Source organism: Agrilus planipennis, unplaced genomic scaffold (genome assembly GCF_000699045.2).
Source record: "Agrilus planipennis isolate EAB-ADULT unplaced genomic scaffold, Apla_2.0 scaffold206, whole genome shotgun sequence".
Taxonomy (NCBI): domain Eukaryota; kingdom Metazoa; phylum Arthropoda; class Insecta; order Coleoptera; family Buprestidae; genus Agrilus; species Agrilus planipennis.
In genome coordinates, this window is record NW_020438979.1 from 75,980 (window position 1) to 102,864 (window position 26,885).

At 37.6% G+C, this 26,885-nt stretch overlaps 2 protein-coding genes across 3 annotated transcripts in view; both read right to left on the reverse strand.

The window, feature by feature from the left end:
* LOC108740386 overlaps nucleotides 1-4,391 on the reverse strand; it is a 14,529-nt gene extending 10,138 nt beyond the window's left edge. The window contains exons 1-4 of the mRNA XM_025975525.1: nucleotides 4,283-4,391; nucleotides 4,019-4,192; nucleotides 2,994-3,240; nucleotides 2,200-2,332 (exon numbers count right to left, since the gene is read on the reverse strand). Coding sequence (XP_025831310.1) covers nucleotides 2,200-2,332; nucleotides 2,994-3,240; nucleotides 4,019-4,192; nucleotides 4,283-4,326 — 598 coding nt within the window. The 5' untranslated portion in view covers nucleotides 4,327-4,391. The remainder of the gene's footprint in view (nucleotides 1-2,199; nucleotides 2,333-2,993; nucleotides 3,241-4,018; nucleotides 4,193-4,282) is intronic.
* A 2,081-nt stretch (nucleotides 4,392-6,472) lies between these two features.
* The window catches only part of LOC108740409 (LIM domain only protein 3-like), a 74,095-nt gene continuing 53,682 nt past the window's right edge, over nucleotides 6,473-26,885 (reverse strand). The window contains exons 3-4 of one of the 2 annotated variants that reach the window (XM_018474715.2): nucleotides 8,303-8,447; nucleotides 6,473-8,202 (exon numbers count right to left, since the gene is read on the reverse strand). In XM_018474715.2, the coding sequence (XP_018330217.1) occupies nucleotides 8,023-8,202; nucleotides 8,303-8,447 (325 nt within the window). In that variant the 3' untranslated portion in view covers nucleotides 6,473-8,022. Of the gene's footprint in view, nucleotides 8,244-8,302; nucleotides 8,448-26,885 lie in introns of both variants that reach the window. The other variant, XM_018474716.1, reaches the window with a different exon arrangement.

A 26,885-nucleotide genomic window follows, 5' to 3' on the forward strand; every position in this document is an offset into this window, starting at 1 on the left:
CTGAGGCAGTAATATTCCACAGATAATCTTTCACTCTCTTCTGTCTTCATTTCGTCCGTCTCATCTTTCTCACCCGAACCACCACCCACCCATTCCCACGATTCCTGAAAGTAGGCTGAAGAGGGCCTTCCGCCCTACCTTCCGGCATAGTCCGGAGGGACTGCCCGCCCACCAGCATTACTGGCTGGTGGGAATGAAACACCCAAAAGCAAAAAGAAACCATAAGGTCGTCAGTCCTAAGACTGTATGGACACGCATTCCCACTCTTTCCTATGCTGAGCTAATCTCGCATTTCCTTAAAACTAGAACAACTCACATCCTTAACTATTTGCGAACAGTAATCTAATATAGGTCTACCTCTTCGAATTTCTAAATTAACCGTTCGCGAGCATAGAAGTGACTTCTTTTTATTGAAGGCGACTCGACCCTGCGCAATCCTCTGTTTTATATCCCTACTACTACTTCCGTCCTGACTTATCTGACTTCCTAGATACCTAAAATCGGCCATTAATTTTTCGTCGCTAATCTCTACATTCGCTCTTTCCGCACTTTTTCTTCCCTTGCAAACAAGTATTTTAGTTTTACTTTTATTTATTTTCATACAGTACTGATCTGTGAGTACCGCTTCCATTTTATTTAAAGCTATCTCTAACTCCTACTTGCTAGATGCTAATACAGCTATATTATCTGCAAATCTAAGCATACTAATCTTTTGTGCCTGTATATCTATCCCTACAGTTGTACTGTCTTAAATGGTGTTGATATATAAATTAGAAAGTAGCGGTGACAGTATATATTTTTTGTTTCGGTTTGAATTAACAATTTTACACTATTAAAATATGTAGTAAATGATAATTTTCTTTCGGGCTTGTGAGGTCGTCCAAAGGTTATGTGACTGTCCGACGTTTCGTTAACAGTTGCGGTTGACAGAGGTCCACAAGATCAGCGAAGTAGTGTTTGACCTCGAAGTTGTCTTCATGACTAGCTGTTGACTACTGACTACAGTTCTAACAACGTAAACGACAGAAAAAAGTACTATGAACATTTTGAATTTGTTTGCCATACTCGTTTCTAAAAGTGTATAGAGATGCTTCTCCTTCTTCTAGACTCCATGCACATTTACCAAATAAATGTACCTTACAATTTCCGTATTTGTGTATCGACGAGTTATGTAAAATCTCCTTATTCCAAGGCAATTACACAGTGTGTCCCAAAAATAACCGAACTTTATATTTAAATCATACAACATGCAGTGCCATCTATTGCAAATTTGCAGCATTAAAAAGATACATTCATCCTCTTTCAAACGCAGCAAAATTCATTTAAATCAGATGACAGATGTCAAAGTTACAGCCATTTCAATAAAAGAAAAAGTGTGCTAATGTTACAAAACAAAAATGGAACAAGGAGAAAATATAAAATTTTGTCTTAAACTTGAAAAGAAATTCGCTGAGACATACGAAATGATGAAAAAAGTTTATGGTGATGATTGTATGAGTCGTACTCAAGTTTATACGTGGTTTACACGATTTAAAAATGGTCGTGAGGATTTAAATGACGACCTAAGGCCAGGTCGTCCAGAAGCTAGTAATCGTGCTGAATTATTGGAAAAAGTCCGTGAAATCATTGGTATCGATGCAAATTTTACTACGAGAATGTTGGCTGAGGAATTAAATACGAGTAAAAACACTATTTTGAGAATTTTAACTGAAGATTTGGGTAAAAGAAAGGTCTGTGCGCGTTTTGTTCCACATGAATTAAATGAGGACCAAAAAATCGCTCGTGTGGAGCATTGCAAAGACATTGTTAAAACTGCTGAAAACGATCCAGACTTTCTTGATTCGATCATAACTGGTGATGAGTGACCCTGAAACTAAGCGTCAATCTGCTGAATGGAAGTCCAAAGGCGAGCTAAAACCAAAAAAATTGCGTTTTCAGAAGTCTCGAATCAAGACAATGTTGATTACTTTTTATGATTCGAAGGGTATTGTCCACAAGGAATTTGTTCCAGAAGGTCGAACTGTTAATGGAGAATACTATTTGGGCGTTTTACATCGTTTGTGGAAAAGAATTGGTCGTGTTAGACCTGAATATCCAGCAGGAAAACAGCTGTTTTTACTACACGATAATGCACCACCTCACAAGACCAAAAGAGTTAACGAATTTTTGATGAAAAAACGGATTTCTCTCATCAACCACCCTCCGTATTCGCCTGATTTATCACCATGTGACTATTTCCTATTTCCAAAATTGAAAACCAAGATGAAAGGAGCATTTTATGATGATATCCCAGCCATTCAAGCAGCTGTAACCGAGGTGCTGAAGAACATTCCTGTAAATGACATAAAAAAATCTATGCATGCGCTGGTTGATCGTTCCAAACGTTGTATTGAGTCTAATGGAACCTATTTTGAATAAATAATAACTTTCAAAGATAACATAATGTGTATTTTATGCTATATCCAAAAAGTTCGGTTATTTTTGGGACACACTGTGTATGCGTCGTTGTTACTGTTAATGTTGCTCTATGTGTCGCGCTGTATGCAAACGAAGCGTTTAAATAAAATCTTTCGTTATGATTAACTACAACGTCACCTGGACAAAGAAACTACTTTTTTAAATTTGCGTGTTCAACAAATGCGAAACAGTTCCTTTGTTCCATTGGGAACCCATTTCTGTACAATATAGAACTAAGTACCTAGTTGACACGTTAGCGAAGATTTATTGGTGTTTCCGGATTAAAAAGTGTGGTTAAAGATAAACTTAAGTTTCTTAATACCCCATAAAGTCTACAGGTCTTCTAGGGCGTATGGCAAAAACATTTCGGGACATTTTTATTGGGTTCTTTTGATGGACACATGTTTTTCAAAGGTTATACCTTTCAGTTTAATTTATTTTTCAAAATTGTATCGATTCCCAAGGAGTCTTTCTACTCATTAAATTCATGGTATAGGTAGTAACCACTGAGCCCCCTTAAAGAAAATTGTACTAACCATATCCAGTTTGTGGTCCTTTTCACATTCGTGACTGTTCTTATGAATTGAACACTGTAGACATTGAAAATCCTTTGGAAGACCGTTCAATGTTTCTACCCACATTCTATCCAATTCCCATTCAGCTGCCGGAACGGGAACGTGTTCTAGATCGTGTAATTCGGGCAACGCTCCTTCTGGTGGACACGTGGTGAAAATGCCATAAGACTCGTCATTCAGTAAGGTTATTGTTAAGTACAGAAGATATCTATGAAAAGTTATTAAATTGACAGGAAAAGAATGCTGAATTAAAATGATGAGGCAATAAAATGTGTACGACACTGATCTGTAGATTCATCTTCTAGAATCCTCATATCTACAAATTCAGATTCATGCTTTATTTTTATTCGTATTTTGTTGTTTCTGTATGGAATTGAAATGTCATCATATAATTGGTTCACAATACAACTACAATTTTATTTCTCGTTATGTATTAGAGAATTTCTTTTATTTCAAAGACGAAGTTTGAAGGTATGTTTAATTAAAAATAGTATGTTGTTAAGATGACATTCAATTAGTACTTATTTTATGGATATAGGAATATAAAAGATAAGGTTAGAAGCGTTCGAAATGTGCTGTCACAGGCGAATGATGAGGTTACCGTGGATATAGAAGGTTAGAAACGAAGAGGTATTAGAAAGAATAGGAGAACAGAGGACTCCATGGAAGTCAATAAGAAATAGGCGAGATAGGTTAGTAGGACACCTTCTCAGGCATGAAGGTCTAGTCAGAGACATATTAGAGGCAGAAACGGATGTTAGGAGGTGCAGAGGTAGACCTAGATTAGATTACTGTTCGCAAATAGTTGAGGACGTGGCTTGCTCTAGCTTTAGGGAAATGCGAAGATTAGCTCAGGATAGGAAAGAGTGGAGGTGCGTGTCCAACCAGTCTTAGGACTGACGACCTTGTGATGATGATGAAGAATATATAGATTTCAGGTATGAGTAACGACATGTACAAGTTTTTGTGTATTCCAACTGTATTACCTGTTTCTTTTTTCTCGAAATTTGGAACTATGATATTCAGGTCTAAAAAGTTTCTTTATCCACGGCACTATCTGTTGTCGCTGATATTCTTCTGACATAGCTGGTGCGAGGACTTTGAGTATAGAACTGTAGTACAGGAATTCTGAGTTTAAACTGTCGGGTTTGCCCAATGCACTACACCGAAAATTTTATTGAAATAAATCATTGCACTCATAATTACATTTTTATATAAAACGGTTAAAATTTTTTGATGTAAATATATACCTATGTGGAGGTACAGCAGGACATGTAGCATCAAATCCTTCCATTTTTCAAAAATTTAGATTTATTTTCTACCTGACATGAAAAAAAATTGTATTGTCAAAATTCAATCTTAATCATGTATATGTTGTTATGGTAATGCGGAAAAAACTTCATAATAGTAAAAAATTTCATAATAATTAAGTCATCTTTTACTTTTCTTCATTTCGTCCATCCCGTTTGTCTCTCCCCAACCACCACCCATGTATTCCGACGATACCATCGTCCATTAAGACTATAGACAATAATCCAACATACATGTCTTGTTGTTTTAAGCATAGTCATTAGCAGCTATTTTATTTTTAAACAAAAATTTATTTGCGACACTTTAATCTTTTCTGTACCAATTAAACGCGAAATTGCTGTTTATAATTCTGGTGTTTATTTTGGCAAATATTTTGCGAGAGAAACAATTACTTCTGTCCTCCGTAACGACCAAATTAATAAATCTCCCGTGAGTAATACGGTAGTAGGTGGCTGGTATGATATTTAACTTTATAAAGGCGGCAGCGAAGAAAGATAACAAGGGTGACAGGGGAAAGAGAAAGAACTTTGTTCAATGGCGCGTTTTCGAGATTTATTCGCGAAAACACGCTCGTTCTAAGTTAAATCGTGTATTTGTATGCAGCGCCGGTGCCATTTTAACATCATAGATAACGCATTTGTGGATTTTATTTCGACTTTAAGACGGGAAGTGCTTCTTGCGTGGATTGAGTGCAACTGCGTTATTACACTAACGTTTACACTACCGACGTCGCGACGGCGACGAACGAAAAGTGAAAATTATTTCTCAAACGTGAACATACGCGGACTGTTCGAAACGCTTTGTGACACTTATGTATGCAGCATAAAGAAAAAATAAACAAACGAGGACATCAGATGTTTGTTGATGTATTTAATATAGCTGTGCGATCGATAAATTTAAAAATCAGTTGATTATCACCATTATAAGAGCTTCAGAACACTCGATTACTTAATCAATTAGACATTTAAATTATCCGGAAAAACCGATTCATCATCATTGTTGAAAGGATTTCGGAATAATCGTTTAACCAAATTAGGCAGATGAAAGCTGTCCGGTTCCAAACCCATTAATAAAAAAATTAAAAATTAATTACAACACCAGTAAACCCACATACACGTACGTACCTACACGACAAAAACGTTCGGTATTTGGCGTACTTCATTTGCAGCGTGTAATATACGCGCTGTTTCATCCATTCCAATACAAAGAAGTCAAGCGGATATAAATCAGGACTACGCATAATTTTGAGTACAGGACCAGGGGCGCAACAACGTTACAGTTTGACTGGGTGCCTAACCCAATCGAGTGCGTACAGGACACATATCTATGTCCAATCGTCTAGAAAAATGTTTGTCTAGAAACTCACGGATTGGTTAATGCAATAATACTTTGTACTGATCTATGACACTGACACATTGACCTACTTCTGATGACTTCAACTGTCTGTATACGTACGTAATATAACCTACAGCGTTAATAGAACGAATTACTCTAGGTTAATTGTAACATCGTCAATCATATAATCTAATGTAACAAATAACAAACAATAGATGAGTACAAAAATATAAAAGAAAAACAACACGGATGCTGCTAAGTGACAGCGGATTGAATGCGGCGTTGCAATGTCCTATTTCTCTGCGTGATACTACCTGCAGAAGACACAGTGCTGTGAAACAACTGTCAAGCATAGTGAATTTTAATGGAAATTTACATCAATATCATTTCTATTTAATAAGTTGTCGGCCAGAGTTCTTTTTAAGACTGTTAGACGTGAATCAATGTTTCAGACTTGTTCGTTCTCACTACCAAAACGTTATAAACACATCTGACGTGTCCGTGACGCTAGCACAATAGAGTCGCTAAATCGACATCAGGGACGTTTCAGGGGTTAATTTGGTGTCAAAGCCAAAAATTAGATGCTTATTTCTGATTCCCTTTTTATTTTTAATCTTATGCGTCCCTTCAAGATTGTATTTGGTTAAGTTTATAACAATTTCTACTTTACTACCTAACGCGTACGATCATGCAAAAATGCTCTTTAAGAGAAAAAATATACAGAAATTATTCACTTACCTTTCTTCTTCAAAAAGTTGGATCATTGGGAGAGATTGAAATAAAACGCTTTTTTATATTTTTCATTTAATTTCTTTGGTCATTTCATTGGTTTCAGGAAGAAATTTTTATAGGATGTTTTAAACAACTATAAATTATTCGTTCACTGGAATAATTGTCATTTACAAATAAACAAAAACTTAATAAATGCAATTAATTATTCTTTCTTCGTTCCACATCCATCACTTAACTGTAGTCGAGATCTTTACCGTTTAGTTAGTATTATTTAAACGATGTGGGTACAGTTATGGTTGCAAATAATGTACAATAGGTATTTAAAAAAGTCGGAAATATTTTGATGAAAACAGCTATCTATCTGTATTAGGGGCAGGGGAGTAGTAGATACATTACACATCTATTTCAATGGCCTATCTACTGGTAAATATAGATATTCTATTTACAATTTAATTAATTAATCGACGGAAATATAAAGTTATTGGTAAAAATATTACGGAACCGATAACACACAAGCGTATCAATCAATTCTTGTTTTGTTTTCTGAGAAACAAAATGTAACAAACAACAAATGAGTATCATCCAATCACCTATGGCTAGTAATAAAAAGAAATTTAAAGTATCGCAAACAATAATTAAAACGTGTGCTTAAAGAAAATGCCTCGTAATAAAACTTTACAAAAGTTTGTCAGAAGTTCAAATAAAAATAGTAACGTAATTATTTTTTGAAAAAACGATTGCGATACGATAAGGGGTATTTTATATGTAGATGTACAATAACGGTCTTTAAAAGTGGACAAATTGTAATTATGAAATTTATAAAGATCTTGTTGAATGAATAGCGACTTTGTAGCGAATCTTATTAGGGTGACGGTTTATATCTTGAGATCAGCTGAAGTGATCTTTTGTTGTTCACTTTGTTCACTTTTAACAAACGTCACTGTACATACACGGTGTACTTAAAAATGTATGCGTATACTTCTAGAATTAACTATTTCGAATACTGCGCTCGTATATATATTGCACGTAGTCGTCTATACAATTGTTGGGTTCTCCAATCTCATCATCGTAACAATGGTAATTGAGCATTTCACCTATCGAATTTGTAAACTTTCAAAGCGTTTCAAAAGCAGCTACCGAAGAAGAACAACGACTCTAATATGTTTATTACATCTTGAAGCAATTCATTAGAAAACCGTCAGAGAGATCTCTTTTGGAGTCAGTCAGTTTTTCAGTTCTTTTTTCGATTGTGAACGTTTTACATAAAAACAATAGTGAGATAGCAATATCATTTAATTAAAAGGAGGGTTGTATAACTCCTGTCTATTTCAAGATGTTCAACTTCAAAACCAAACGAGCCAAGTTGATACCATTTGAATTTTGAGGTTAAGATATTTCAAAATGTTGATGTCCTGGAGCAATCCCTAGCATGTGTAATAGATTCGGTTCAACTTCGGCAGCGAGAGAGAGAGATAGAGAGAGAGAGAGACGAGTGCTTTTGATAGACGCGAATTTACACGAATTGAATGCAATAATAATTAACAGCACCTTGTATTTACACTATAAACGTTTTTCGCCTTTTTGGATCACAGTCTTGAGGATTGTTTCCGTTTCAACTGGACGCTCCAAGTGACATCGGACTATTCTTTAGATGACCTGGTGCCGGAAACGATTGCGAAGACATCGAATGGGGCGGTGTCTGACTAGACCCTGACATATTGTTATTCAAATCGCCGTTTGTGGGGGGCAAAGGGGGCCTATGTCCATTCATCAGATGTGTCGGTATTGTGGGCTGAAATAATGGAGTTTTCTGGAATTTTTTGAAATGCTCCACTGTTTGGAGATATGGACTACATTCAGAAAAACTAAAATAAATATCTAGTAGTACTTACAGGTGGCAATGTAGCTGTTTGGCGTTTAAGATGGGAAAGTGCTGGAGGGTTGTAAGCCATGCTGGCGAAAACCAATCGCTCCTCGTAGTCGTACTCGCAAAGGATTTTGTTTTCGCAGAGGTAAAATCGATCTCCCACACAAAACCTGGAACAAAAACAAATACATTTCATCTCGCGATTAAGCATACATAAAACGATTGTACAGTATGTAAAGGTACATATTAAATCTGTAAGGTGATGAATAGAACAAAACAGATTTTGAATAGTAAGTTCAAAGAAGATATGAATGAGCAATTATCTAAAGCGCACAAAAGACGGTAGCAAAACTGCGGAAAAAATTTGGATAAGAACAAAAACAATGTCAAGAACAAAGGAAATATCTTTGGAAATTATTGTAGAAAGTCCTGGAAGGGAGAAAAAACAAGAATTATTTGTAATACCAATAGAACAGCGAAGGAATACTACAACAGTAGTGTATTTCGACCGATTCTGTTACAAAAGAAATACTATAAGAGTAGTGTGTTTTGGCCAGTTCTGGTACAAAAGAAATACTATAAGAGTACTGTCTATTTCGATTTGCTAGAATTGTGACCTTGAAGAAATCTGCGCGAAGATAGAAAGAATACACACTAGGCGTGAGCAAGACAGAAATAGTTGGAACAAGCTTGAACGAGCAGAGCTCTCGATGGGCGGTCTTAGGAGATCGGCTAGAACTGTACAGTACTAGACGAAAATGTTTAGCAATTTCTTAAAACAAAAATGTATATAAATTAACAATAGAAAACAAAGCAAAAGTTTTATAGGTGTGTAGAACGTTAAGTTAATTCACTTGTTATTATTTTTGGCTAAATATGCTTTTAAATAAAGCATATTCTTAAATTTTAACGAGGCAGTTTAAATAATTTTGCAAATGGTACTGTACACTTTTGTCTAGTTCTCGCTCGATGATCAGTGGAGAAATGAGCTCCGCGGACAAATATGATTGAATTTGGAATTATGCTACGGCGCATCCTAATAAAGGGAAGGGGCATATCTCTAACTTCTTGAAACGAACAGTAGCGTGTTTTGGCCGGTTCTGTTACAAAATGATGTGGAGAGATGTCGTTGCCTGTTGTTAAGGCACACACGTTTAACATCTACCGTTGGCCGAGAGTTGGATTAGTGAACTTTATTCTTCCCAATGACGTTAAACCCTCCAACTCATTTTGTAACAGAATCTGCCAAAACACACTACTTATAAGTATGTGGAATGTTACTGTCCTAAAAATGCGTAGCCACTGTCCCGTACAGAATACATATACATGGAACGGATGGTACAAATTAATCCAAGGAAACCACAGACAAACTTAGGCCAAGGCGTGTAGATGCGAAATCGATCCGGTATCCTCCCGTATTGGCAAGTATGTATGAGCATATTCGTACAAGTAATATTGACGCCTAAAATGCACACACAACAGAGAACTTCGTAATACTTAAGTAATAAGCAATGTGTATATAATGTATCTTGAAGCAGAAACTGCCGGCGAACATGTTCACTAATTCGCCGATAATGTTTCTTCCAAACGACTCACCAACCGTTACCCGTAAACGTCAAACTTGGTAACAACAAGTTGTTGTTATACAACATGTTAAAAGGAAGCAGGCAGCAGGCAATTCATTGATGGCCAGTTATTGTGCGCACTTAATATGTAGTACGCCAACTTGGTCGTATACAATGTGCTGCTTTTGACGTGAAAATGCCCTAAAGACTTCATTCACTACATAACTTCACGTATGCTTATTGTTAGATGTGTTATGAAGGGATCGCTTTCTACCAGTACCACAGCAAAGTTGTGTGGACTATATGAAGAAATTAATGAATTGCGTTAAGGTAAATAGTTGTGGCAACTAATCATACCTCACATCAAATGAATCTATATCGACCAAAACAATGCTCTCATGTGAAATTAATAATTATTTAATGTAAGCAATAAACAGTCAAAAAGAATAAGCCTCAAACTTGGACGGTTGGGTTGAAGAAGGAATTCACTTGTACAACGGTTTATAACCAAGAAGCTAAAATTAGTCCACTATAAGATGTCATATCAGCAAAGCACATTACAGAAAGTTCGTCAATTGATACCATATATACGAAGGAATGAAGGAATTAATTGGTCATTTTTACAATAAAAAATGTGGGGTATAGGGCTGTGCAGGGTTTTAAAGTATCATAGATATTCGAACGAAAATTGGACTCTGTCGAGAGAATGAATCCAATTTTTATAGGTTTTTTTTGCATGTGCACCCTTGTTCCAAACACGTGGTCAGATTCTTCTTGGGCTTTAGGACAAATAGGTAGTTATGCGTTTACTCAAAATTCGAATGCGTTTCAAACCTTTTGAACAACATTACAGTTTTAAAGTTTCCCAATCTGTTTTAAAAATTAGAATCTGACCGCGTTTGGATCAAGGGCGTGTACTTAAAAGAAAAGGCCAAAAAACATTTCAACTTTCGTCCAAATAATTCATTCAAACATTCATAATTGCTATGTCATGCATGAAAATACCTATAGCTTCAGTTTGTAGAAATTACGAATTTTCAAAAAAGATTTTGGTTTTCCACTTTTTTTTTTGGAAATGAATGCGTTGTTGAGGTCGATCAAGGTGCTATTTTATACGGTTTTCAATACTCTACAACGTTTTTTGTTGTAGTCAAAATGAAGTTTTTTGTACTTTTCGTCAGTTTTCGAATTGTTTTACAATTTACGCCATTTCGTCATAAATAGTAGTGGAATGTTATTTATATATATTTTTTTGTTTGTGGGTCACGCTTTAAAACATATTGTACCTAGACTATTGTCAAAAGTAGGTAATCCTTCTGTAACATTCTTTTTCTCTTTTGGACTCAATTTTCATCATGTATCTCCACTTCATCGTCTTTCCCTTTTTCTTACAATTTTTTTGGTTCCCTCCGTGTGGTCTCCTAATATTTTAACAAGAAGTGGCGCCACCACTATTGTTACTAATGAAACGCTCGCCTGCTTTGGATAGGCACGTTTGCCGCTCATCCCTGCATATTGCAATTAATATTTCATTTCTTGCGGAATGCTCTGCATGTATGAATACGAGCAAAGCCACGAGAACAGTTTTACAAAACAATTGCTGCTGTAGCGTCGCACGAGCACATTTATAACGAGCTTTGAGCATTAAGAATCGGCCCGGTAGGTTAATTGGCCCATTTTGCACGGAATCGAGGAACAAAACGTCAGAGGAAAAGGTTATTAGGGTAAAATTTTTAATTGGCCTTTTCGTTGCTGCTGTAGCGTTTTCACGGCGACGCGGCAGCAGGCTGTGGCGAAATACAAACACTCACACATGCAAGCAAACGATCGCGCGCGTGCGACGCCGGAGAGAGACGGAGCACAAACGTCGAAGAACAAAAGAGAAATCACGGGCCATGTGCATTGAATTCTATAGCAACATTAAACAAAACATTCGAAATGTTAAATTGCTGGAAAAAACCGTCAACCCCTTTCCATTGGCACAAAGCGAAATCTAATATTAAACAGACACACCAGCACGGCAACCAACCGGCCCCATAAAACACAATAAGCTCCACAGTTCGTGTGTACAGGGCCGTTCAGCGCTTTTACATACAATCGCCTAATTCGGTTAAATAATAAATAAATAATTAAAAACAACAAAGCTCAATCATTACGCATCGTGGACTCTTTATGCTACTTTATCCCATTCGAACCATCAAAAGATTACAAATTCGCTTTATAACAATAAACAATGGCCGGAATTATTATTGAAATCCTTGTACAGTATTACCATTAGTAATTACAACTTTGTAAATTAATATTTTATTACTTTCGTCACTCAAAACCCCTAAAACCTCTTACAACTTCATCATCGTCATAAGGTTTTCAGTCCGAAGTCGGTTCGAAGAGCACTTCCACTTTTTCCTATTTTTGGTCAATCTGCATGTCAATTCCAATTTCTATTTGTAATATGTCTAACCAGTCCTTCATGTTCAAGAAAGTGCCCTATACGAGGGTGGATTGATAAGTTTCCGGCCTAACCAAGAGATGACGCCACTAGGCCTACCTTGAGGTGACATTCTATAGTACCATCCTTGGATAGCTTGTAGCTATAGTTTCAGCCCGATCTCCTTGCTAGTGTAGGTTTGACAGCACGCTGAACAAGACGCCTCTGTGGTTTTCGTAAAAATGGAAAAGCAGGAAAATCGTGCTGTCATCAAATACTTTTATTTGAAGGGGTTAACGCCGAAGGAAATTAAAAAAGAGATGGACTCAACACTGGGGACATCCTCCCCGTCATATTCAACCGTTAAGCAGTGGGTTTCCGAGTTTAAAAAGGGTCGTGTGAGCACCTCTGATGGGCCTCGCTCAGGACGCCCCGTTGAGGTCACAACTCCAGATATGATCGAAAAAATTCATCAAATAGTGCTGGGAGACCGCAGATTGAAAGTGCGTGAGATAGCTGAGACCTGTAAGATGTCATATGAACGTGTGCAACATATTTTGCACCAACATTTGCATATGGAAAAGCTCTGTGCAAGATGGGTGCCGCGTTTGCTAACAGTCGACCAAAAATTGATTCGAAAAAACATTTCTACCGCAAATTTGTCATTGTATAAGCGTAATCCAAGCGAATTTTTGCGTCGATTCGTAACCGTTGACGAAACGTGGGTCCACCACTACACTCCTGAAACCAAAGAACAGTCTAAACAGTGGATTGGACCAGGGGAACCAACTCCAAAGAAGGCAAAAACAATTTTTTCGGCGAACAAGGTTATGGCTACTGTTTTTTGGGATGCAAGAGGTATTATATACATTGATTACCTTGCAAAGGGTAATACTATCACTGGTCAATACTACGCAGACTTATTGCAACGTTTGAGCCACGAGGTGAAAATTAAACGACCTCATCTGGCGAAGAAAAAAATCTTGTTTCATCACGATAACGCACCAGCGCACACGTCAATCGTTGCGACGGCTAAAATCAACGATCTAAAGTTTGAATTGATGCCGCACCCTCCTTACTCTCCAGACCTAGCCCCGAGTGACTATTTTCTGTTCCCTAATCTCAAAAAATGGCTTGGCGGTAAGAGATTTGCGGACAATGAAGAAGTAATCGAAGCTGTAAATGGTTATTTTGAGGAGCTTGACGAATCAGTCTATAGAGATGGCATTAATAGACTGGAACACCGCTATGAGAAATGTATCAGCCTTGGAGGAGATTATGTTGAGAAATAAAAAAAAAAAATTTTTAAAAACCTTGTTTTTCTTGGTCAGGCCGGAAACTTATCAATCCACCCTCGTACTTCATTTACTTTCTTTAGCGATGTACCCTTTCCAATGTCTTGGATGCGCTCTGGCAATCGTAGGTAGGGAGAAAAAAGCTCACTATCCTCTCGACTCTTGTTCATGAAACATACTTACAGTACCTGCCAAAAGTTTTGTTCAATCATGAATACTAGTGCGAGTCGAAAACAAGCGTTAAAGCCTTTAATGTGTCTTCAAATATAAATAAACATCTCGTTGATATTTTCAGTAGTAAATGGTACCAATAACAGCACATTTGAGCAATGAAATTGTGGTGGATAAAATGGTCAATTTTTCCGTACAGTACTATACGGATTATACGCTCCTCACCGGTTAAGAGTTTGGCAGAGAGTTGTCTCCTTTCTTTTCTGGCCTAGTGTTGTTCTTTTCTACTTTGCGCCGGCCAAACTGAAGATCACATCGCTACAGAAACTAAACGAAGTATACCAACATACATATCTTACCTATTTCTCGCTAATTTCTTAAAATGAAGTCACTTAATTTAGAAATTCGAAAAGGGTTGTTAAAAGTGTATGTTTGGAGCACGACACTGTACGGTCGCGAAACGTGGACGGTGGGCGCGGTGGAAAGAAAAGGTTGGAGGCATTCGAGGTATGGTGTTTCAGACGAATGCTCAGTATACCGTGGATAGAAAAGGTTACAAATGAAGAGGTATTAGGAAGAATAGGAGGACTCTATGGAAGCCTATAAGAAATAGGCCAGATAGGTTAGTAGGACACCTTCTCAGGCATGAAGGTCTACTCAGAGACATATTAGAGGCAGAAACGGAAGTTATGAGGGGTAGAAGTAGACCTAGATTAGATTACTGTTCGCAAATAATTAAGGATATGGGTTGTTCTAGTTTTAGGGAAATGCGAAGATTAGCTCAGGATTGGAAAGAGTGCAGGTGCGTGTCCAACCAGTCTAAGGACTAAAGACCTTATGATGATGATAATGATGATGTGAAAAGCTTTATAATCCAAAGGCAATACTACTGTTGCGTTAAATATTTTGGTAAACAATTAATGACTATGCATATATACATATGTATAAATTAATGCTTTTCATAATAAATATATAAGAGCTTAAGACAATGATGCATTGCCATTTGATTAAAGATTTTGTTGTGGCTGTTTCCATCTCATCCGTAGCAAAACAAAGGCTCGGTTAATTATTTACTGTCATTAAAAAAAATGGAAGCTTGCACGGCCTCATTCCGAATGTATGTATACATGTAATAGTCAAAGTGCCCGGTGTTATTATTCCAACAACGGAGAACAAAGGGGTTGGACCATTGTCAACTTTTGTGGGCGACTGACGATAAGGCCTTTGGCTCTGATTTAATTTGTAGAATCGTAAATTTAACAATGGAGTAAATAATGTGCGGGTTTATCATCCGGCGTTAGAATTTCAGGCCGAGTTTATCAAGGCAATTATGCAAAAGCGAAATGATGCATACGGATGAACGGGCACACGAATGCAGTTTTAGTATCCATCACTGACGCCGCATCGCCGAAATCATTTCACGTTTTATACACACGTGCCATTAAACGTCGCTATATTAGTCATTTCCAGGGGGACAAGGGTGCAGAGCAGTTGTCAGAGTGGCCGATTTACTAACCAAAACTCGGAGGTTCCGATCCCAGCCTAAGCACACTTAAAAAAACAGAAATCTCAACTTAATACTCTAGTACGTTGTGGACATGCGGAGAGAATCAAATTCGACGGCTTAGGGCAGTTGTTAGAGTGACCTATTGAAAATAGAAACTCATGGTCAGCCTTTTCACCCGTATCAGACTAAAAACATCACAATCTTGACATTTACACTCTGATACGTTGTGGACATATTATGGACAGAATTCCAATTCAACCGTTTAGGGAAGTTATTGGAGTTGGAGTTGTTCGAGTGGCCGATTACCAATCGAAACTCGTAGACTGCTTTCCCACCCGTATCAGACTAAAAGCACCATAGTCTTCATATTTACACTCCGNCATATTCTTAAATTTTAACGAGGCAGTTTAAATAATTTTGCAAATGGTACTGTACACTTTTGTCTAGTTCTCGCTCGATGATCAGTGGAGAAATGAGCTCCGCGGACAAATATGATTGAATTTGGAATTATGCTACGGCGCATCCTAATAAAGGGAAGGGGCATATCTCTAACTTCTTGAAACGAACAGTAGCGTGTTTTGGCCGGTTCTGTTACAAAATGATGTGGAGAGATGTCGTTGCCTGTTGTTAAGGCACACACGTTTAACATCTACCGTTGGCCGAGAGTTGGATTAGTGAACTTTATTCTTCCCAATGACGTTAAACCCTCCAACTCATTTTGTAACAGAATCTGCCAAAACACACTACTTATAAGTATGTGGAATGTTACTGTCCTAAAAATGCGTAGCCACTGTCCCGTACAGAATACATATACATGGAACGGATGGTACAAATTAATCCAAGGAAACCACAGACAAACTTAGGCCAAGGCGTGTAGATGCGAAATCGATCCGGTATCCTCCCGTATTGGCAAGTATGTATGAGCATATTCGTACAAGTAATATTGACGCCTAAAATGCACACACAACAGAGAACTTCGTAATACTTAAGTAATAAGCAATGTGTATATAATGTATCTTGAAGCAGAAACTGCCGGCGAACATGTTCACTAATTCGCCGATAATGTTTCTTCCAAACGACTCACCAACCGTTACCCGTAAACGTCAAACTTGGTAACAACAAGTTGTTGTTATACAACATGTTAAAAGGAAGCAGGCAGCAGGCAATTCATTGATGGCCAGTTATTGTGCGCACTTAATATGTAGTACGCCAACTTGGTCGTATACAATGTGCTGCTTTTGACGTGAAAATGCCCTAAAGACTTCATTCACTACATAACTTCACGTATGCTTATTGTTAGATGTGTTATGAAGGGATCGCTTTCTACCAGTACCACAGCAAAGTTGTGTGGACTATATGAAGAAATTAATGAATTGCGTTAAGGTAAATAGTTGTGGCAACTAATCATACCTCACATCAAATGAATCTATATCGACCAAAACAATGCTCTCATGTGAAATTAATAATTATTTAATGTAAGCAATAAACAGTCAAAAAGAATAAGCCTCAAACTTGGACGGTTGGGTTGAAGAAGGAATTCACTTGTACAACGGTTTATAACCAAGAAGCTAAAATTAGTCCACTATAAGATGTCATATCAGCAAAGCACATTACAGAAAGTTCGTCAATTGATACCATATATACGAAGGAATGAAGGAATTAATTGGTCATTTTTACAATAAAAAATGTGGGGTATAGGGCTGTGCAGGGTTTTAAAGTATCATAGATATTCGAACGAAAATTGGACTCTGTCGAGAGAATGAATCCAATTTTTATAGGTTTTTTTTGCATGTGCACCCTTGTTCCAAACACGTGGTCAGATTCTTCTTGGGCTTTAGGACAAATAGGTAGTTATGCGTTTACTCAAAATTCGAATGCGTTTCAAACCTTTTGAACAACATTACAGTTTTAAAGTTTCCCAATCTGTTTTAAAAATTAGAATCTGACCGCGTTTGGATCAAGGGCGTGTACTTAAAAGAAAAGGCCAAAAAACATTTCAACTTTCGTCCAAATAATTCATTCAAACATTCATAATTGCTATGTCATGCATGAAAATACCTATAGCTTCAGTTTGTAGAAATTACGAATTTTCAAAAAAGATTTTGGTTTTCCACTTTTTTTTTTGGAAATGAATGCGTTGTTGAGGTCGATCAAGGTGCTATTTTATACGGTTTTCAATACTCTACAACGTTTTTTGTTGTAGTCAAAATGAAGTTTTTTGTACTTTTCGTCAGTTTTCGAATTGTTTTACAATTTACGCCATTTCGTCATAAATAGTAGTGGAATGTTATTTATATATATTTTTTTGTTTGTGGGTCACGCTTTAAAACATATTGTACCTAGACTATTGTCAAAAGTAGGTAATCCTTCTGTAACATTCTTTTTCTCTTTTGGACTCAATTTTCATCATGTATCTCCACTTCATCGTCTTTCCCTTTTTCTTACAATTTTTTTGGTTCCCTCCGTGTGGTCTCCTAATATTTTAACAAGAAGTGGCGCCACCACTATTGTTACTAATGAAACGCTCGCCTGCTTTGGATAGGCACGTTTGCCGCTCATCCCTGCATATTGCAATTAATATTTCATTTCTTGCGGAATGCTCTGCATGTATGAATACGAGCAAAGCCACGAGAACAGTTTTACAAAACAATTGCTGCTGTAGCGTCGCACGAGCACATTTATAACGAGCTTTGAGCATTAAGAATCGGCCCGGTAGGTTAATTGGCCCATTTTGCACGGAATCGAGGAACAAAACGTCAGAGGAAAAGGTTATTAGGGTAAAATTTTTAATTGGCCTTTTCGTTGCTGCTGTAGCGTTTTCACGGCGACGCGGCAGCAGGCTGTGGCGAAATACAAACACTCACACATGCAAGCAAACGATCGCGCGCGTGCGACGCCGGAGAGAGACGGAGCACAAACGTCGAAGAACAAAAGAGAAATCACGGGCCATGTGCATTGAATTCTATAGCAACATTAAACAAAACATTCGAAATGTTAAATTGCTGGAAAAAACCGTCAACCCCTTTCCATTGGCACAAAGCGAAATCTAATATTAAACAGACACACCAGCACGGCAACCAACCGGCCCCATAAAACACAATAAGCTCCACAGTTCGTGTGTACAGGGCCGTTCAGCGCTTTTACATACAATCGCCTAATTCGGTTAAATAATAAATAAATAATTAAAAACAACAAAGCTCAATCATTACGCATCGTGGACTCTTTATGCTACTTTATCCCATTCGAACCATCAAAAGATTACAAATTCGCTTTATAACAATAAACAATGGCCGGAATTATTATTGAAATCCTTGTATAGTATTACCATTAGTAATTACAACTTTGTAAATTAATATTTTATTACTTTCGTCACTCAAAACCCCTAAAACCTCTTACAACTTCATCATCGTCATAAGGTTTTCAGTCCGAAGTCGGTTCGAAGAGCACTTCCACTTTTTCCTATTTTTGGTCAATCTGCATGTCAATTCCAATTTCTATTTGTAATATGTCTAACCAGTCCTTCATGTTCAAGAAAGTGCCCTATACGAGGGTGGATTGATAAGTTTCCGGCCTAACCAAGAGATGACGCCACTAGGCCTACCTTGAGGTGACATTCTATAGTACCATCCTTGGATAGCTTGTAGCTATAGTTTCAGCCCGATCTCCTTGCTAGTGTAGGTTTGACAGCACGCTGAACAAGACGCCTCTGTGGTTTTCGTAAAAATGGAAAAGCAGGAAAATCGTGCTGTCATCAAATACTTTTATTTGAAGGGGTTAACGCCGAAGGAAATTAAAAAAGAGATGGACTCAACACTGGGGACATCCTCCCCGTCATATTCAACCGTTAAGCAGTGGGTTTCCGAGTTTAAAAAGGGTCGTGTGAGCACCTCTGATGGGCCTCGCTCAGGACGCCCCGTTGAGGTCACAACTCCAGATATGATCGAAAAAATTCATCAAATAGTGCTGGGAGACCGCAGATTGAAAGTGCGTGAGATAGCTGAGACCTGTAAGATGTCATATGAACGTGTGCAACATATTTTGCACCAACATTTGCATATGGAAAAGCTCTGTGCAAGATGGGTGCCGCGTTTGCTAACAGTCGACCAAAAATTGATTCGAAAAAACATTTCTACCGCAAATTTGTCATTGTATAAGCGTAATCCAAGCGAATTTTTGCGTCGATTCGTAACCGTTGACGAAACGTGGGTCCACCACTACACTCCTGAAACCAAAGAACAGTCTAAACAGTGGATTGGACCAGGGGAACCAACTCCAAAGAAGGCAAAAACAATTTTTTCGGCGAACAAGGTTATGGCTACTGTTTTTTGGGATGCAAGAGGTATTATATACATTGATTACCTTGCAAAGGGTAATACTATCACTGGTCAATACTACGCAGACTTATTGCAACGTTTGAGCCACGAGGTGAAAATTAAACGACCTCATCTGGCGAAGAAAAAAATCTTGTTTCATCACGATAACGCACCAGCGCACACGTCAATCGTTGCGACGGCTAAAATCAACGATCTAAAGTTTGAATTGATGCCGCACCCTCCTTACTCTCCAGACCTAGCCCCGAGTGACTATTTTCTGTTCCCTAATCTCAAAAAATGGCTTGGCGGTAAGAGATTTGCGGACAATGAAGAAGTAATCGAAGCTGTAAATGGTTATTTTGAGGAGCTTGACGAATCAGTCTATAGAGATGGCATTAATAGACTGGAACACCGCTATGAGAAATGTATCAGCCTTGGAGGAGATTATGTTGAGAAATAAAAAAAAAAAATTTTTAAAAACCTTGTTTTTCTTGGTCAGGCCGGAAACTTATCAATCCACCCTCGTACTTCATTTACTTTCTTTAGCGATGTACCCTTTCCAATGTCTTGGATGCGCTCTGGCAATCGTAGGTAGGGAGAAAAAAGCTCACTATCCTCTCGACTCTTGTTCATGAAACATACTTACAGTACCTGCCAAAAGTTTTGTTCAATCATGAATACTAGTGCGAGTCGAAAACAAGCGTTAAAGCCTTTAATGTGTCTTCAAATATAAATAAACATCTCGTTGATATTTTCAGTAGTAATTGGTACCAANAGTAAATATCAATGGATGACGATCTACAGAAATAATATCATCATCCATAACATCCATAAGAACGAGTTAGAGATAGCTTTAAACAAAATGGAAGCGATATTGATGAAACAGTATTGTATTGAAATAAATAAAAGTAAAAGAAAAACACCGGTATGCAAGGGAAGAAAAAGTAGAGAAAGAATATAATGATAGGAAACAAAAATTTGAAGATGTGACCGATTTTAGGTATCTAGGAAGTCAGATAAGTCAGGACGGAAGGAACAGTAGGGATATAAAGCAGAGGATAGCGCAGGGTCGAGTACCGAGCGGCATGGCTCAGAGGTTTAGATCATTGCTTAGCATTTGGGAGGACGCCGGTTCGATTCCGGGTGCATCTGCCTTGGTCCAAGTTCATTCTCTTCTGTCTTCATTTCGTCCGTCTCATCTTTCTCACCCGAACCACCACCCACCCATTTCCACGATTCCTGAAAGGAGGCTGAAGAGGGTCATCCGCCCTAGCTTCCGGCGTAGTTCGGAGGGACTGCCCGCCCACTAGCATTACTGGCTGTGGGATTGAAACACCCAAAAGTTTTTTTTTAGGTCGAGTCGCCTTTAATAAAAAGAAGTCACTTCTATGCTCGCGAACGGTTAATTTAGAAATTCCAAAAAGATTGTTAAAGGAGTATGTTTGGAGCACGGCGCTGTACTGGTCCGAAACATGGACAGAAAAGGTTAGAAGCGTTCGAAATGTTGTGTTTCAGGCGATGAAGATACCGTAGATACAGAAGGTTAGATAGGTTGGTGGACACCTTCTCAGGCATGAAGGTCTAGTCAGAGACATATTAGAAGCAGATACGGGGATTAGGAGGGGTAGAGGTAGACCTAGATTAAATTACTGTTGTTCTAGTTTTTGGGTAATGCGAAGATTAGCTAAGGATAGGAAAGAGTGTAGGTGCGTTTCCAACCAGTCTTGGGACTGACGACCTTATGATGATGATCCATAACAGTAACATTGGATGGTGTTTGACAAAGCTTTCTGACAAAGCTTTGCAGAGGTATTTACTTACATTAAGTCTGATCGACGCTATGTAGTAGATTCAGTTTAACAATGAAGACCTTTGTAAGGTTGTGTATACAGTTAAATAATGTCATCCTCTGCAGATATTTATTGATAACAGTAGAATTTCATGGTGTTTGAAAAGATCTTAGGAAGATATTTACTTGTCAAACTTCGTTTACTAATAAAAGCTGCGTCGGAGATTCAGTTAAACAATGATGAACTTTATAGGATCCTGAGGTGCTCTTATAATAGTGTATTAGAATGGCGATTGATTGTATCCATAGGTGGTGAAAAGGAGAAGAAAAGTTGTTGGAAAGGGGTCGATAAAAAAAAGAGTGCCGCTACGTAGTACGTGCACACCGTCCGCCGTAGCCGTAGCCGTCTTAGTCGCCCTGAAAATCTGTGTTAATTAAGTTTGTCATTTAGGAGTTATAGAGCGCAGCGCAGTGGCAAGCGAAGAAGAGCCGGACGAATTTAGGTTTTTAATTATTTTTGTTCAACATTTTCTACTTCCCTTAATCCATTATATAAGATTTAATTAAGTTTGCTGGTCTTAATTTAACGCTACTAATCAAGTATAAAGTTTTTTCGCCCGTTTTCATTCTCGTTTGCAGCTGCTACTGTGAAATTATACTTGATCTACATGTATACATATATATATACACCTATACACCTACTCGTTCTGTCCCGCTTAAACCTTTAAACGACACTTTTTAATGATATCCTTTCTACTTATTTACATTTACGTTGCCTCCTAATGAAGCAGTCCCTTAAAATAAAAAACATAATCTACGACCCTACAATTACTCTTCCTTTTTCTCTTTCCCCCTCTCTCTCTCTCTCTCTCTCTCGTCCCTTCTCGCAACCGAATTCGAAGGACGACTTGAAGATAATTGCTACATGCTTGTTTAGACGTGTTGTCTTTTGTTTCACTCTTAAACGAAATTCTTAGCACGTGAAATGTCACCACCGCACCGCCGCCATGTTCATACCTCTCCCCATCTACATACAAACATGGCAGACGTTGCATTGAAAAAACTTGGGAGTAATTGACATATGTACCTATGTACCGACGTAGGAATGAGTACATTAAAAAGCCGTTTTTCTTTCTGTTTGTACCTTTTGTCTGCGGTGATACGGGCAGGAAGTAAATGTATTTCTCCTAGCAATAAGTGGAAATTTTAATTTTAGAGAACGATTTGTCTAATTGCCAACTAAGCGTCTAGAAAGAAGATTGTTGAAATTAACACCTGTTTCATTTTCTGCTTCCTGCTTTTGTCTCTATTCAAAAGAAATGTCTCTGAATGATGCGTGCTTTACAGAAAGGTGCTGCTTTTACGTATTTACTCTAGCGAATTGAAATGATAAGATGATGTTGATCAGAATTACTTAGTAGCAAACTCAAAGTCTACAACATTGTGAGAGTGTTTGTTACATGATGCGATCGATGTTTGTGTCAGAAACGTCAGTTAGGTATCTGCCATCAATATATCCCACTTAGCATACTACTAATATCTAATAATCTCCATATTTACAAGTGGGACATTCAAAAATCCATTTTTGGTGGAAAACCTACACTACAACGAATGTTCTAGACTCATTACATTATGCCCCAAAAGCAAGTACCAGTGTCAAAAAGAAAACCATTTTATAAGGAAGTGCCTTCGTAGACGATACAGGCTACGGTTTTGTAAATGTATAATTTCCGGAGCCTGTTTCGATGATAACGGATGCAGTACCAAGTATTTAAATCTTCAAGACTGGTTTTCCACAAAAATTTTAAGCGATGTAAATGGTTCAGTGGTACGAATGTTGACTTACTGCATTTGCTGCTCGGGGCCGCTTGGGATCTACATCCTGCCACTGCAATACTTTTTTTTCTTCTTAATTTATGTTAGTTTATGGTTTATAAATATTATTTTTTGATGAGTATGATTAGGATCATAAGGAATACGATATCAAAAGACAACACAAACGGAGTAAATGTTAAATCTATTTATAATTTTTGACTAAATCAAGATAAGAATCAGGATGAACCAGCAACTTTTGCAGTGGATTATATTCATAGGATGATGAATTGAGAAATAGTCTTGAATCATACATAAACATTATCTATATACTTACCTTATGTAACACATACATCCACATAAATATATATACGAGTGTAAGAAAGGAAGAATGAAAGAAAGTGAGCGAAGTAAAGTAAGTGCCTTTAAATGAACTAAATGACAGATTGGGGGAGAGAAAGCGCAACGGAGTAACTGACTGCGAGCAAGAGGGAGATGTCTACAGACAAATCCGTATTACCGTGAAATTGATTCGGGAGCGCTTCAAGGAGCTGAGAAATCCAAACCTATCTGACCAGTAGTCAGCAACACTACCCATTATCGATTCGGAGTTCAATGCGTACTTTCTTAGTTCCTTTACCTCACAATGTTAAATTTGGTCGCAATTATGAGCGCGCAGGATGTTATCCAAATATAAATTATCCAATTAATAAGTAGGTAAACAACTGAAGCACTTTTAGCAAACCATAACAAAATTGTTTCGCCAAACTTTGGCTTTCTGGGGTGAGATATTCGAGTTCGCCATCAAAAAATACGTCAAAATTGATTACCTGTTATCTCACCGTAATAATGTTCCCGAATGAGAGAACACCGCTGTGTATTCATAAAAAGAAAAAACTAAGCGAATTCGAATCTAACGTCAGAATTGCGTTAGCACATTGAAATTCTGATATATCTTTATCTCAAAACTGGACAAGTCATCTTACCTTCATTGGAATTTGAGGTTAAGATATTTCAACATCTTAATGCGCTCTGCAGGGGGACATTATGACACCAAATTCTCATTTGATGATAAAGGATAATGTTCTATTTCTATGTTTGATTCCTATATACATTTTTCATTTGATGTTGACTCATTTTTGTTTGGTTTCTCATCGTAAAAGTTTCGTAAATACCTACTCAGCTAATTTAGGAACTAATTTTTTTATCCTTCATTGTTCTATTTATGTCGATCCCTAGAGTCCTAGACCGTTGTTGGTTTAGAGGAGGGAAGGCCGTCAAATATTTGTATCGTCTTAAATAAATTGCCCGTTTTATAATGCTTGCGGTTATTTACCAAAGTGGCAAAAAGAAGAAAGAGAATGGCACGCAATAATAATGAAAATGGAAGTTCTGTTATCTAAAGGACGTGAAAGTCTTAGTTATTTGGAAACATCGTCAACTTAGCAGATAATATTTATGAATACAACGTGGAAATGGATTGAATTCTTTTTAGTTGATTACTGTAGTCAATTTGGATAATGGGCTGGATGTTTGATACATATATGTATATCTATTTCTATAATATATATATATGTATATTTGGTAAATAGTATATATGTATCTATACGTTTCTATGTATATGCATGGCTAGCTACTCTAACGTAAGTGTATTACCGAGATAGTGGTATTGATGACTATCGATTGTAGTCCATTTTATTATTGCAATTCGTGTTACTCAAATGTAATACTACAAATGGGACACACAGACACACAAAAACGCCACACATACACACACCCTGGCAGAAATAAGTACACACTTGCAAACATAGATACATAAAAACTGACATAACACTGATTAAATGAAGTGTCTGGCCCAGATTTTGTTCTGCTTTCGTGCACTGTTTGTTTCGTCTCCCTGTGTGTACTTAGGTAATACATTTTGCAATAAAGATGAAATCAAAACAAGAAACTCGGATATAATTGTAAACAAATTCTTCATAATCATACCTACTGGCAGTAAACCCACTCTAATTGTGATTAAATTACAAAACATAAACACAAAATCGATTTTAGGGTCCCACCTTTCACGTTCAGATTTAAGAGACTATTACACTTTTTGTTTCCTTTTACGAAGCCTATAAAGAGCACGAGGGAATAGGCTAGTGCGTAGAGTAGTCGGCAACGATGCGGACGGTAGCAGGTTCAAATCAACCAGTACCAGGAAGACAAAAAACAAGAATACTTCAACAAAAGGAGAAATCCACGATCCCACCCTGCAGAGGATAGTGACTAGGAGTTAGCATACCATAATTATTGGAGTCTCTTGATGGAAGGAATTAAGGAGTAGATACTGTTAGTACCTTGTAGATTAAGCCAATTCATCTACAAGTGAGTCCACTTTAGAATAAACGGTTGGAGAGAGGATAATTGTTGATCTTAATAACCGCAGGTGGATTATTAAGTATTATGATCAAACGACTAGTTTTTCTTTTCTATTTTTTCACATTATTGTACAATTGTCCTTTTGCTGCATTGTTCTTCAATGTTTATGTGTTGTTGTTTATAAACATTTTTCACATTAAATCTTTCGGCGTGGATACAGAATATGATGTATTTGATAGTTGACGTTTATGTGAGTATAGGTCCAGAAATGGTACGTATCCGAAAACGAGGGAAATAGTGGTTACGGTCGAAGGATAATAACGACCATTGGAAGCCCAGTCACCACGCTAGCAAATAGAGGAAACTCGTTATATGCGTGCATACAAATAGCGGTTAAATTGAAAGCAGCCAATCTGTAGGTTAACGCTTGGCAGATAATCGTTTCAATGGAGTCAATTTGCCAACAGCTGCAATTTGAGACATCGACATCGACTCGTTGAGAAAGGGTTGCACAGAACGCGAGAACGATAATAAAGACGGTTAGACTTGAACACTTTTCAAGAGTGAGACTTACAACAGTTGTTTAATGATTAAGTGCAGGATTTATTCTGAACCGTAGCTAATTGTAAGTTTATATTTAAGGAAATTGTTTCCACTGAGCCTAGAAAGGGGATTTTAGTGAGTCTGTAAATATGGATGTATTTAATGAAAAATAGATAAAAAATGAACAAAAAAACATGTATATATGTATATCCCCGTAGTCATGGTGAAATAAATCAACCATGTTTGATAGAAACGACTTTTGTTCCATGCAAGGTGTAATCAAATTTCGCATTTTGTGTAGTATTTATAGCTTGGCAAATTTTCATTGCGTTTAATGTAATAAAACTAAAACTTGCCAAGTTTTAAATTCTCTATAGAACTTGCCACCTGGAAGGCAAAGCCTGTAACCCCAACATTGTCTGTACTAAACGCCTTTTTGTATAGATGCTTTTGGAAACTTTGAACCATTCAGTACTTAAAAACTAAAAAACTTTTGGATGTTTCATCCCCCCCACCCACTAATGCTGGTAGGCGGGCAGCCCCTTCGGACTACGCCGGAAGGTAGGGCGGAAGGCCCTCTTCAGCCTCCTTCAGGAATAGTGGCAATGGGTGGGTGGTGGTTCGGGTGAGAAAGATGAGACGGACGAAATGAAGACAGAAGAGAATGGAAGATTATCTGTGGAATATTACTGCCCCAGCATTTGCCTAAGTGATCCAAGGAAACCACAGAAAAACTTGGACCAAGGCAGACGGACCCGGAATCGAACCGGCGTCCTCCCGAATGCTAAGCAATGGTCTAGACCTCTAGGCCATGCCGCTCG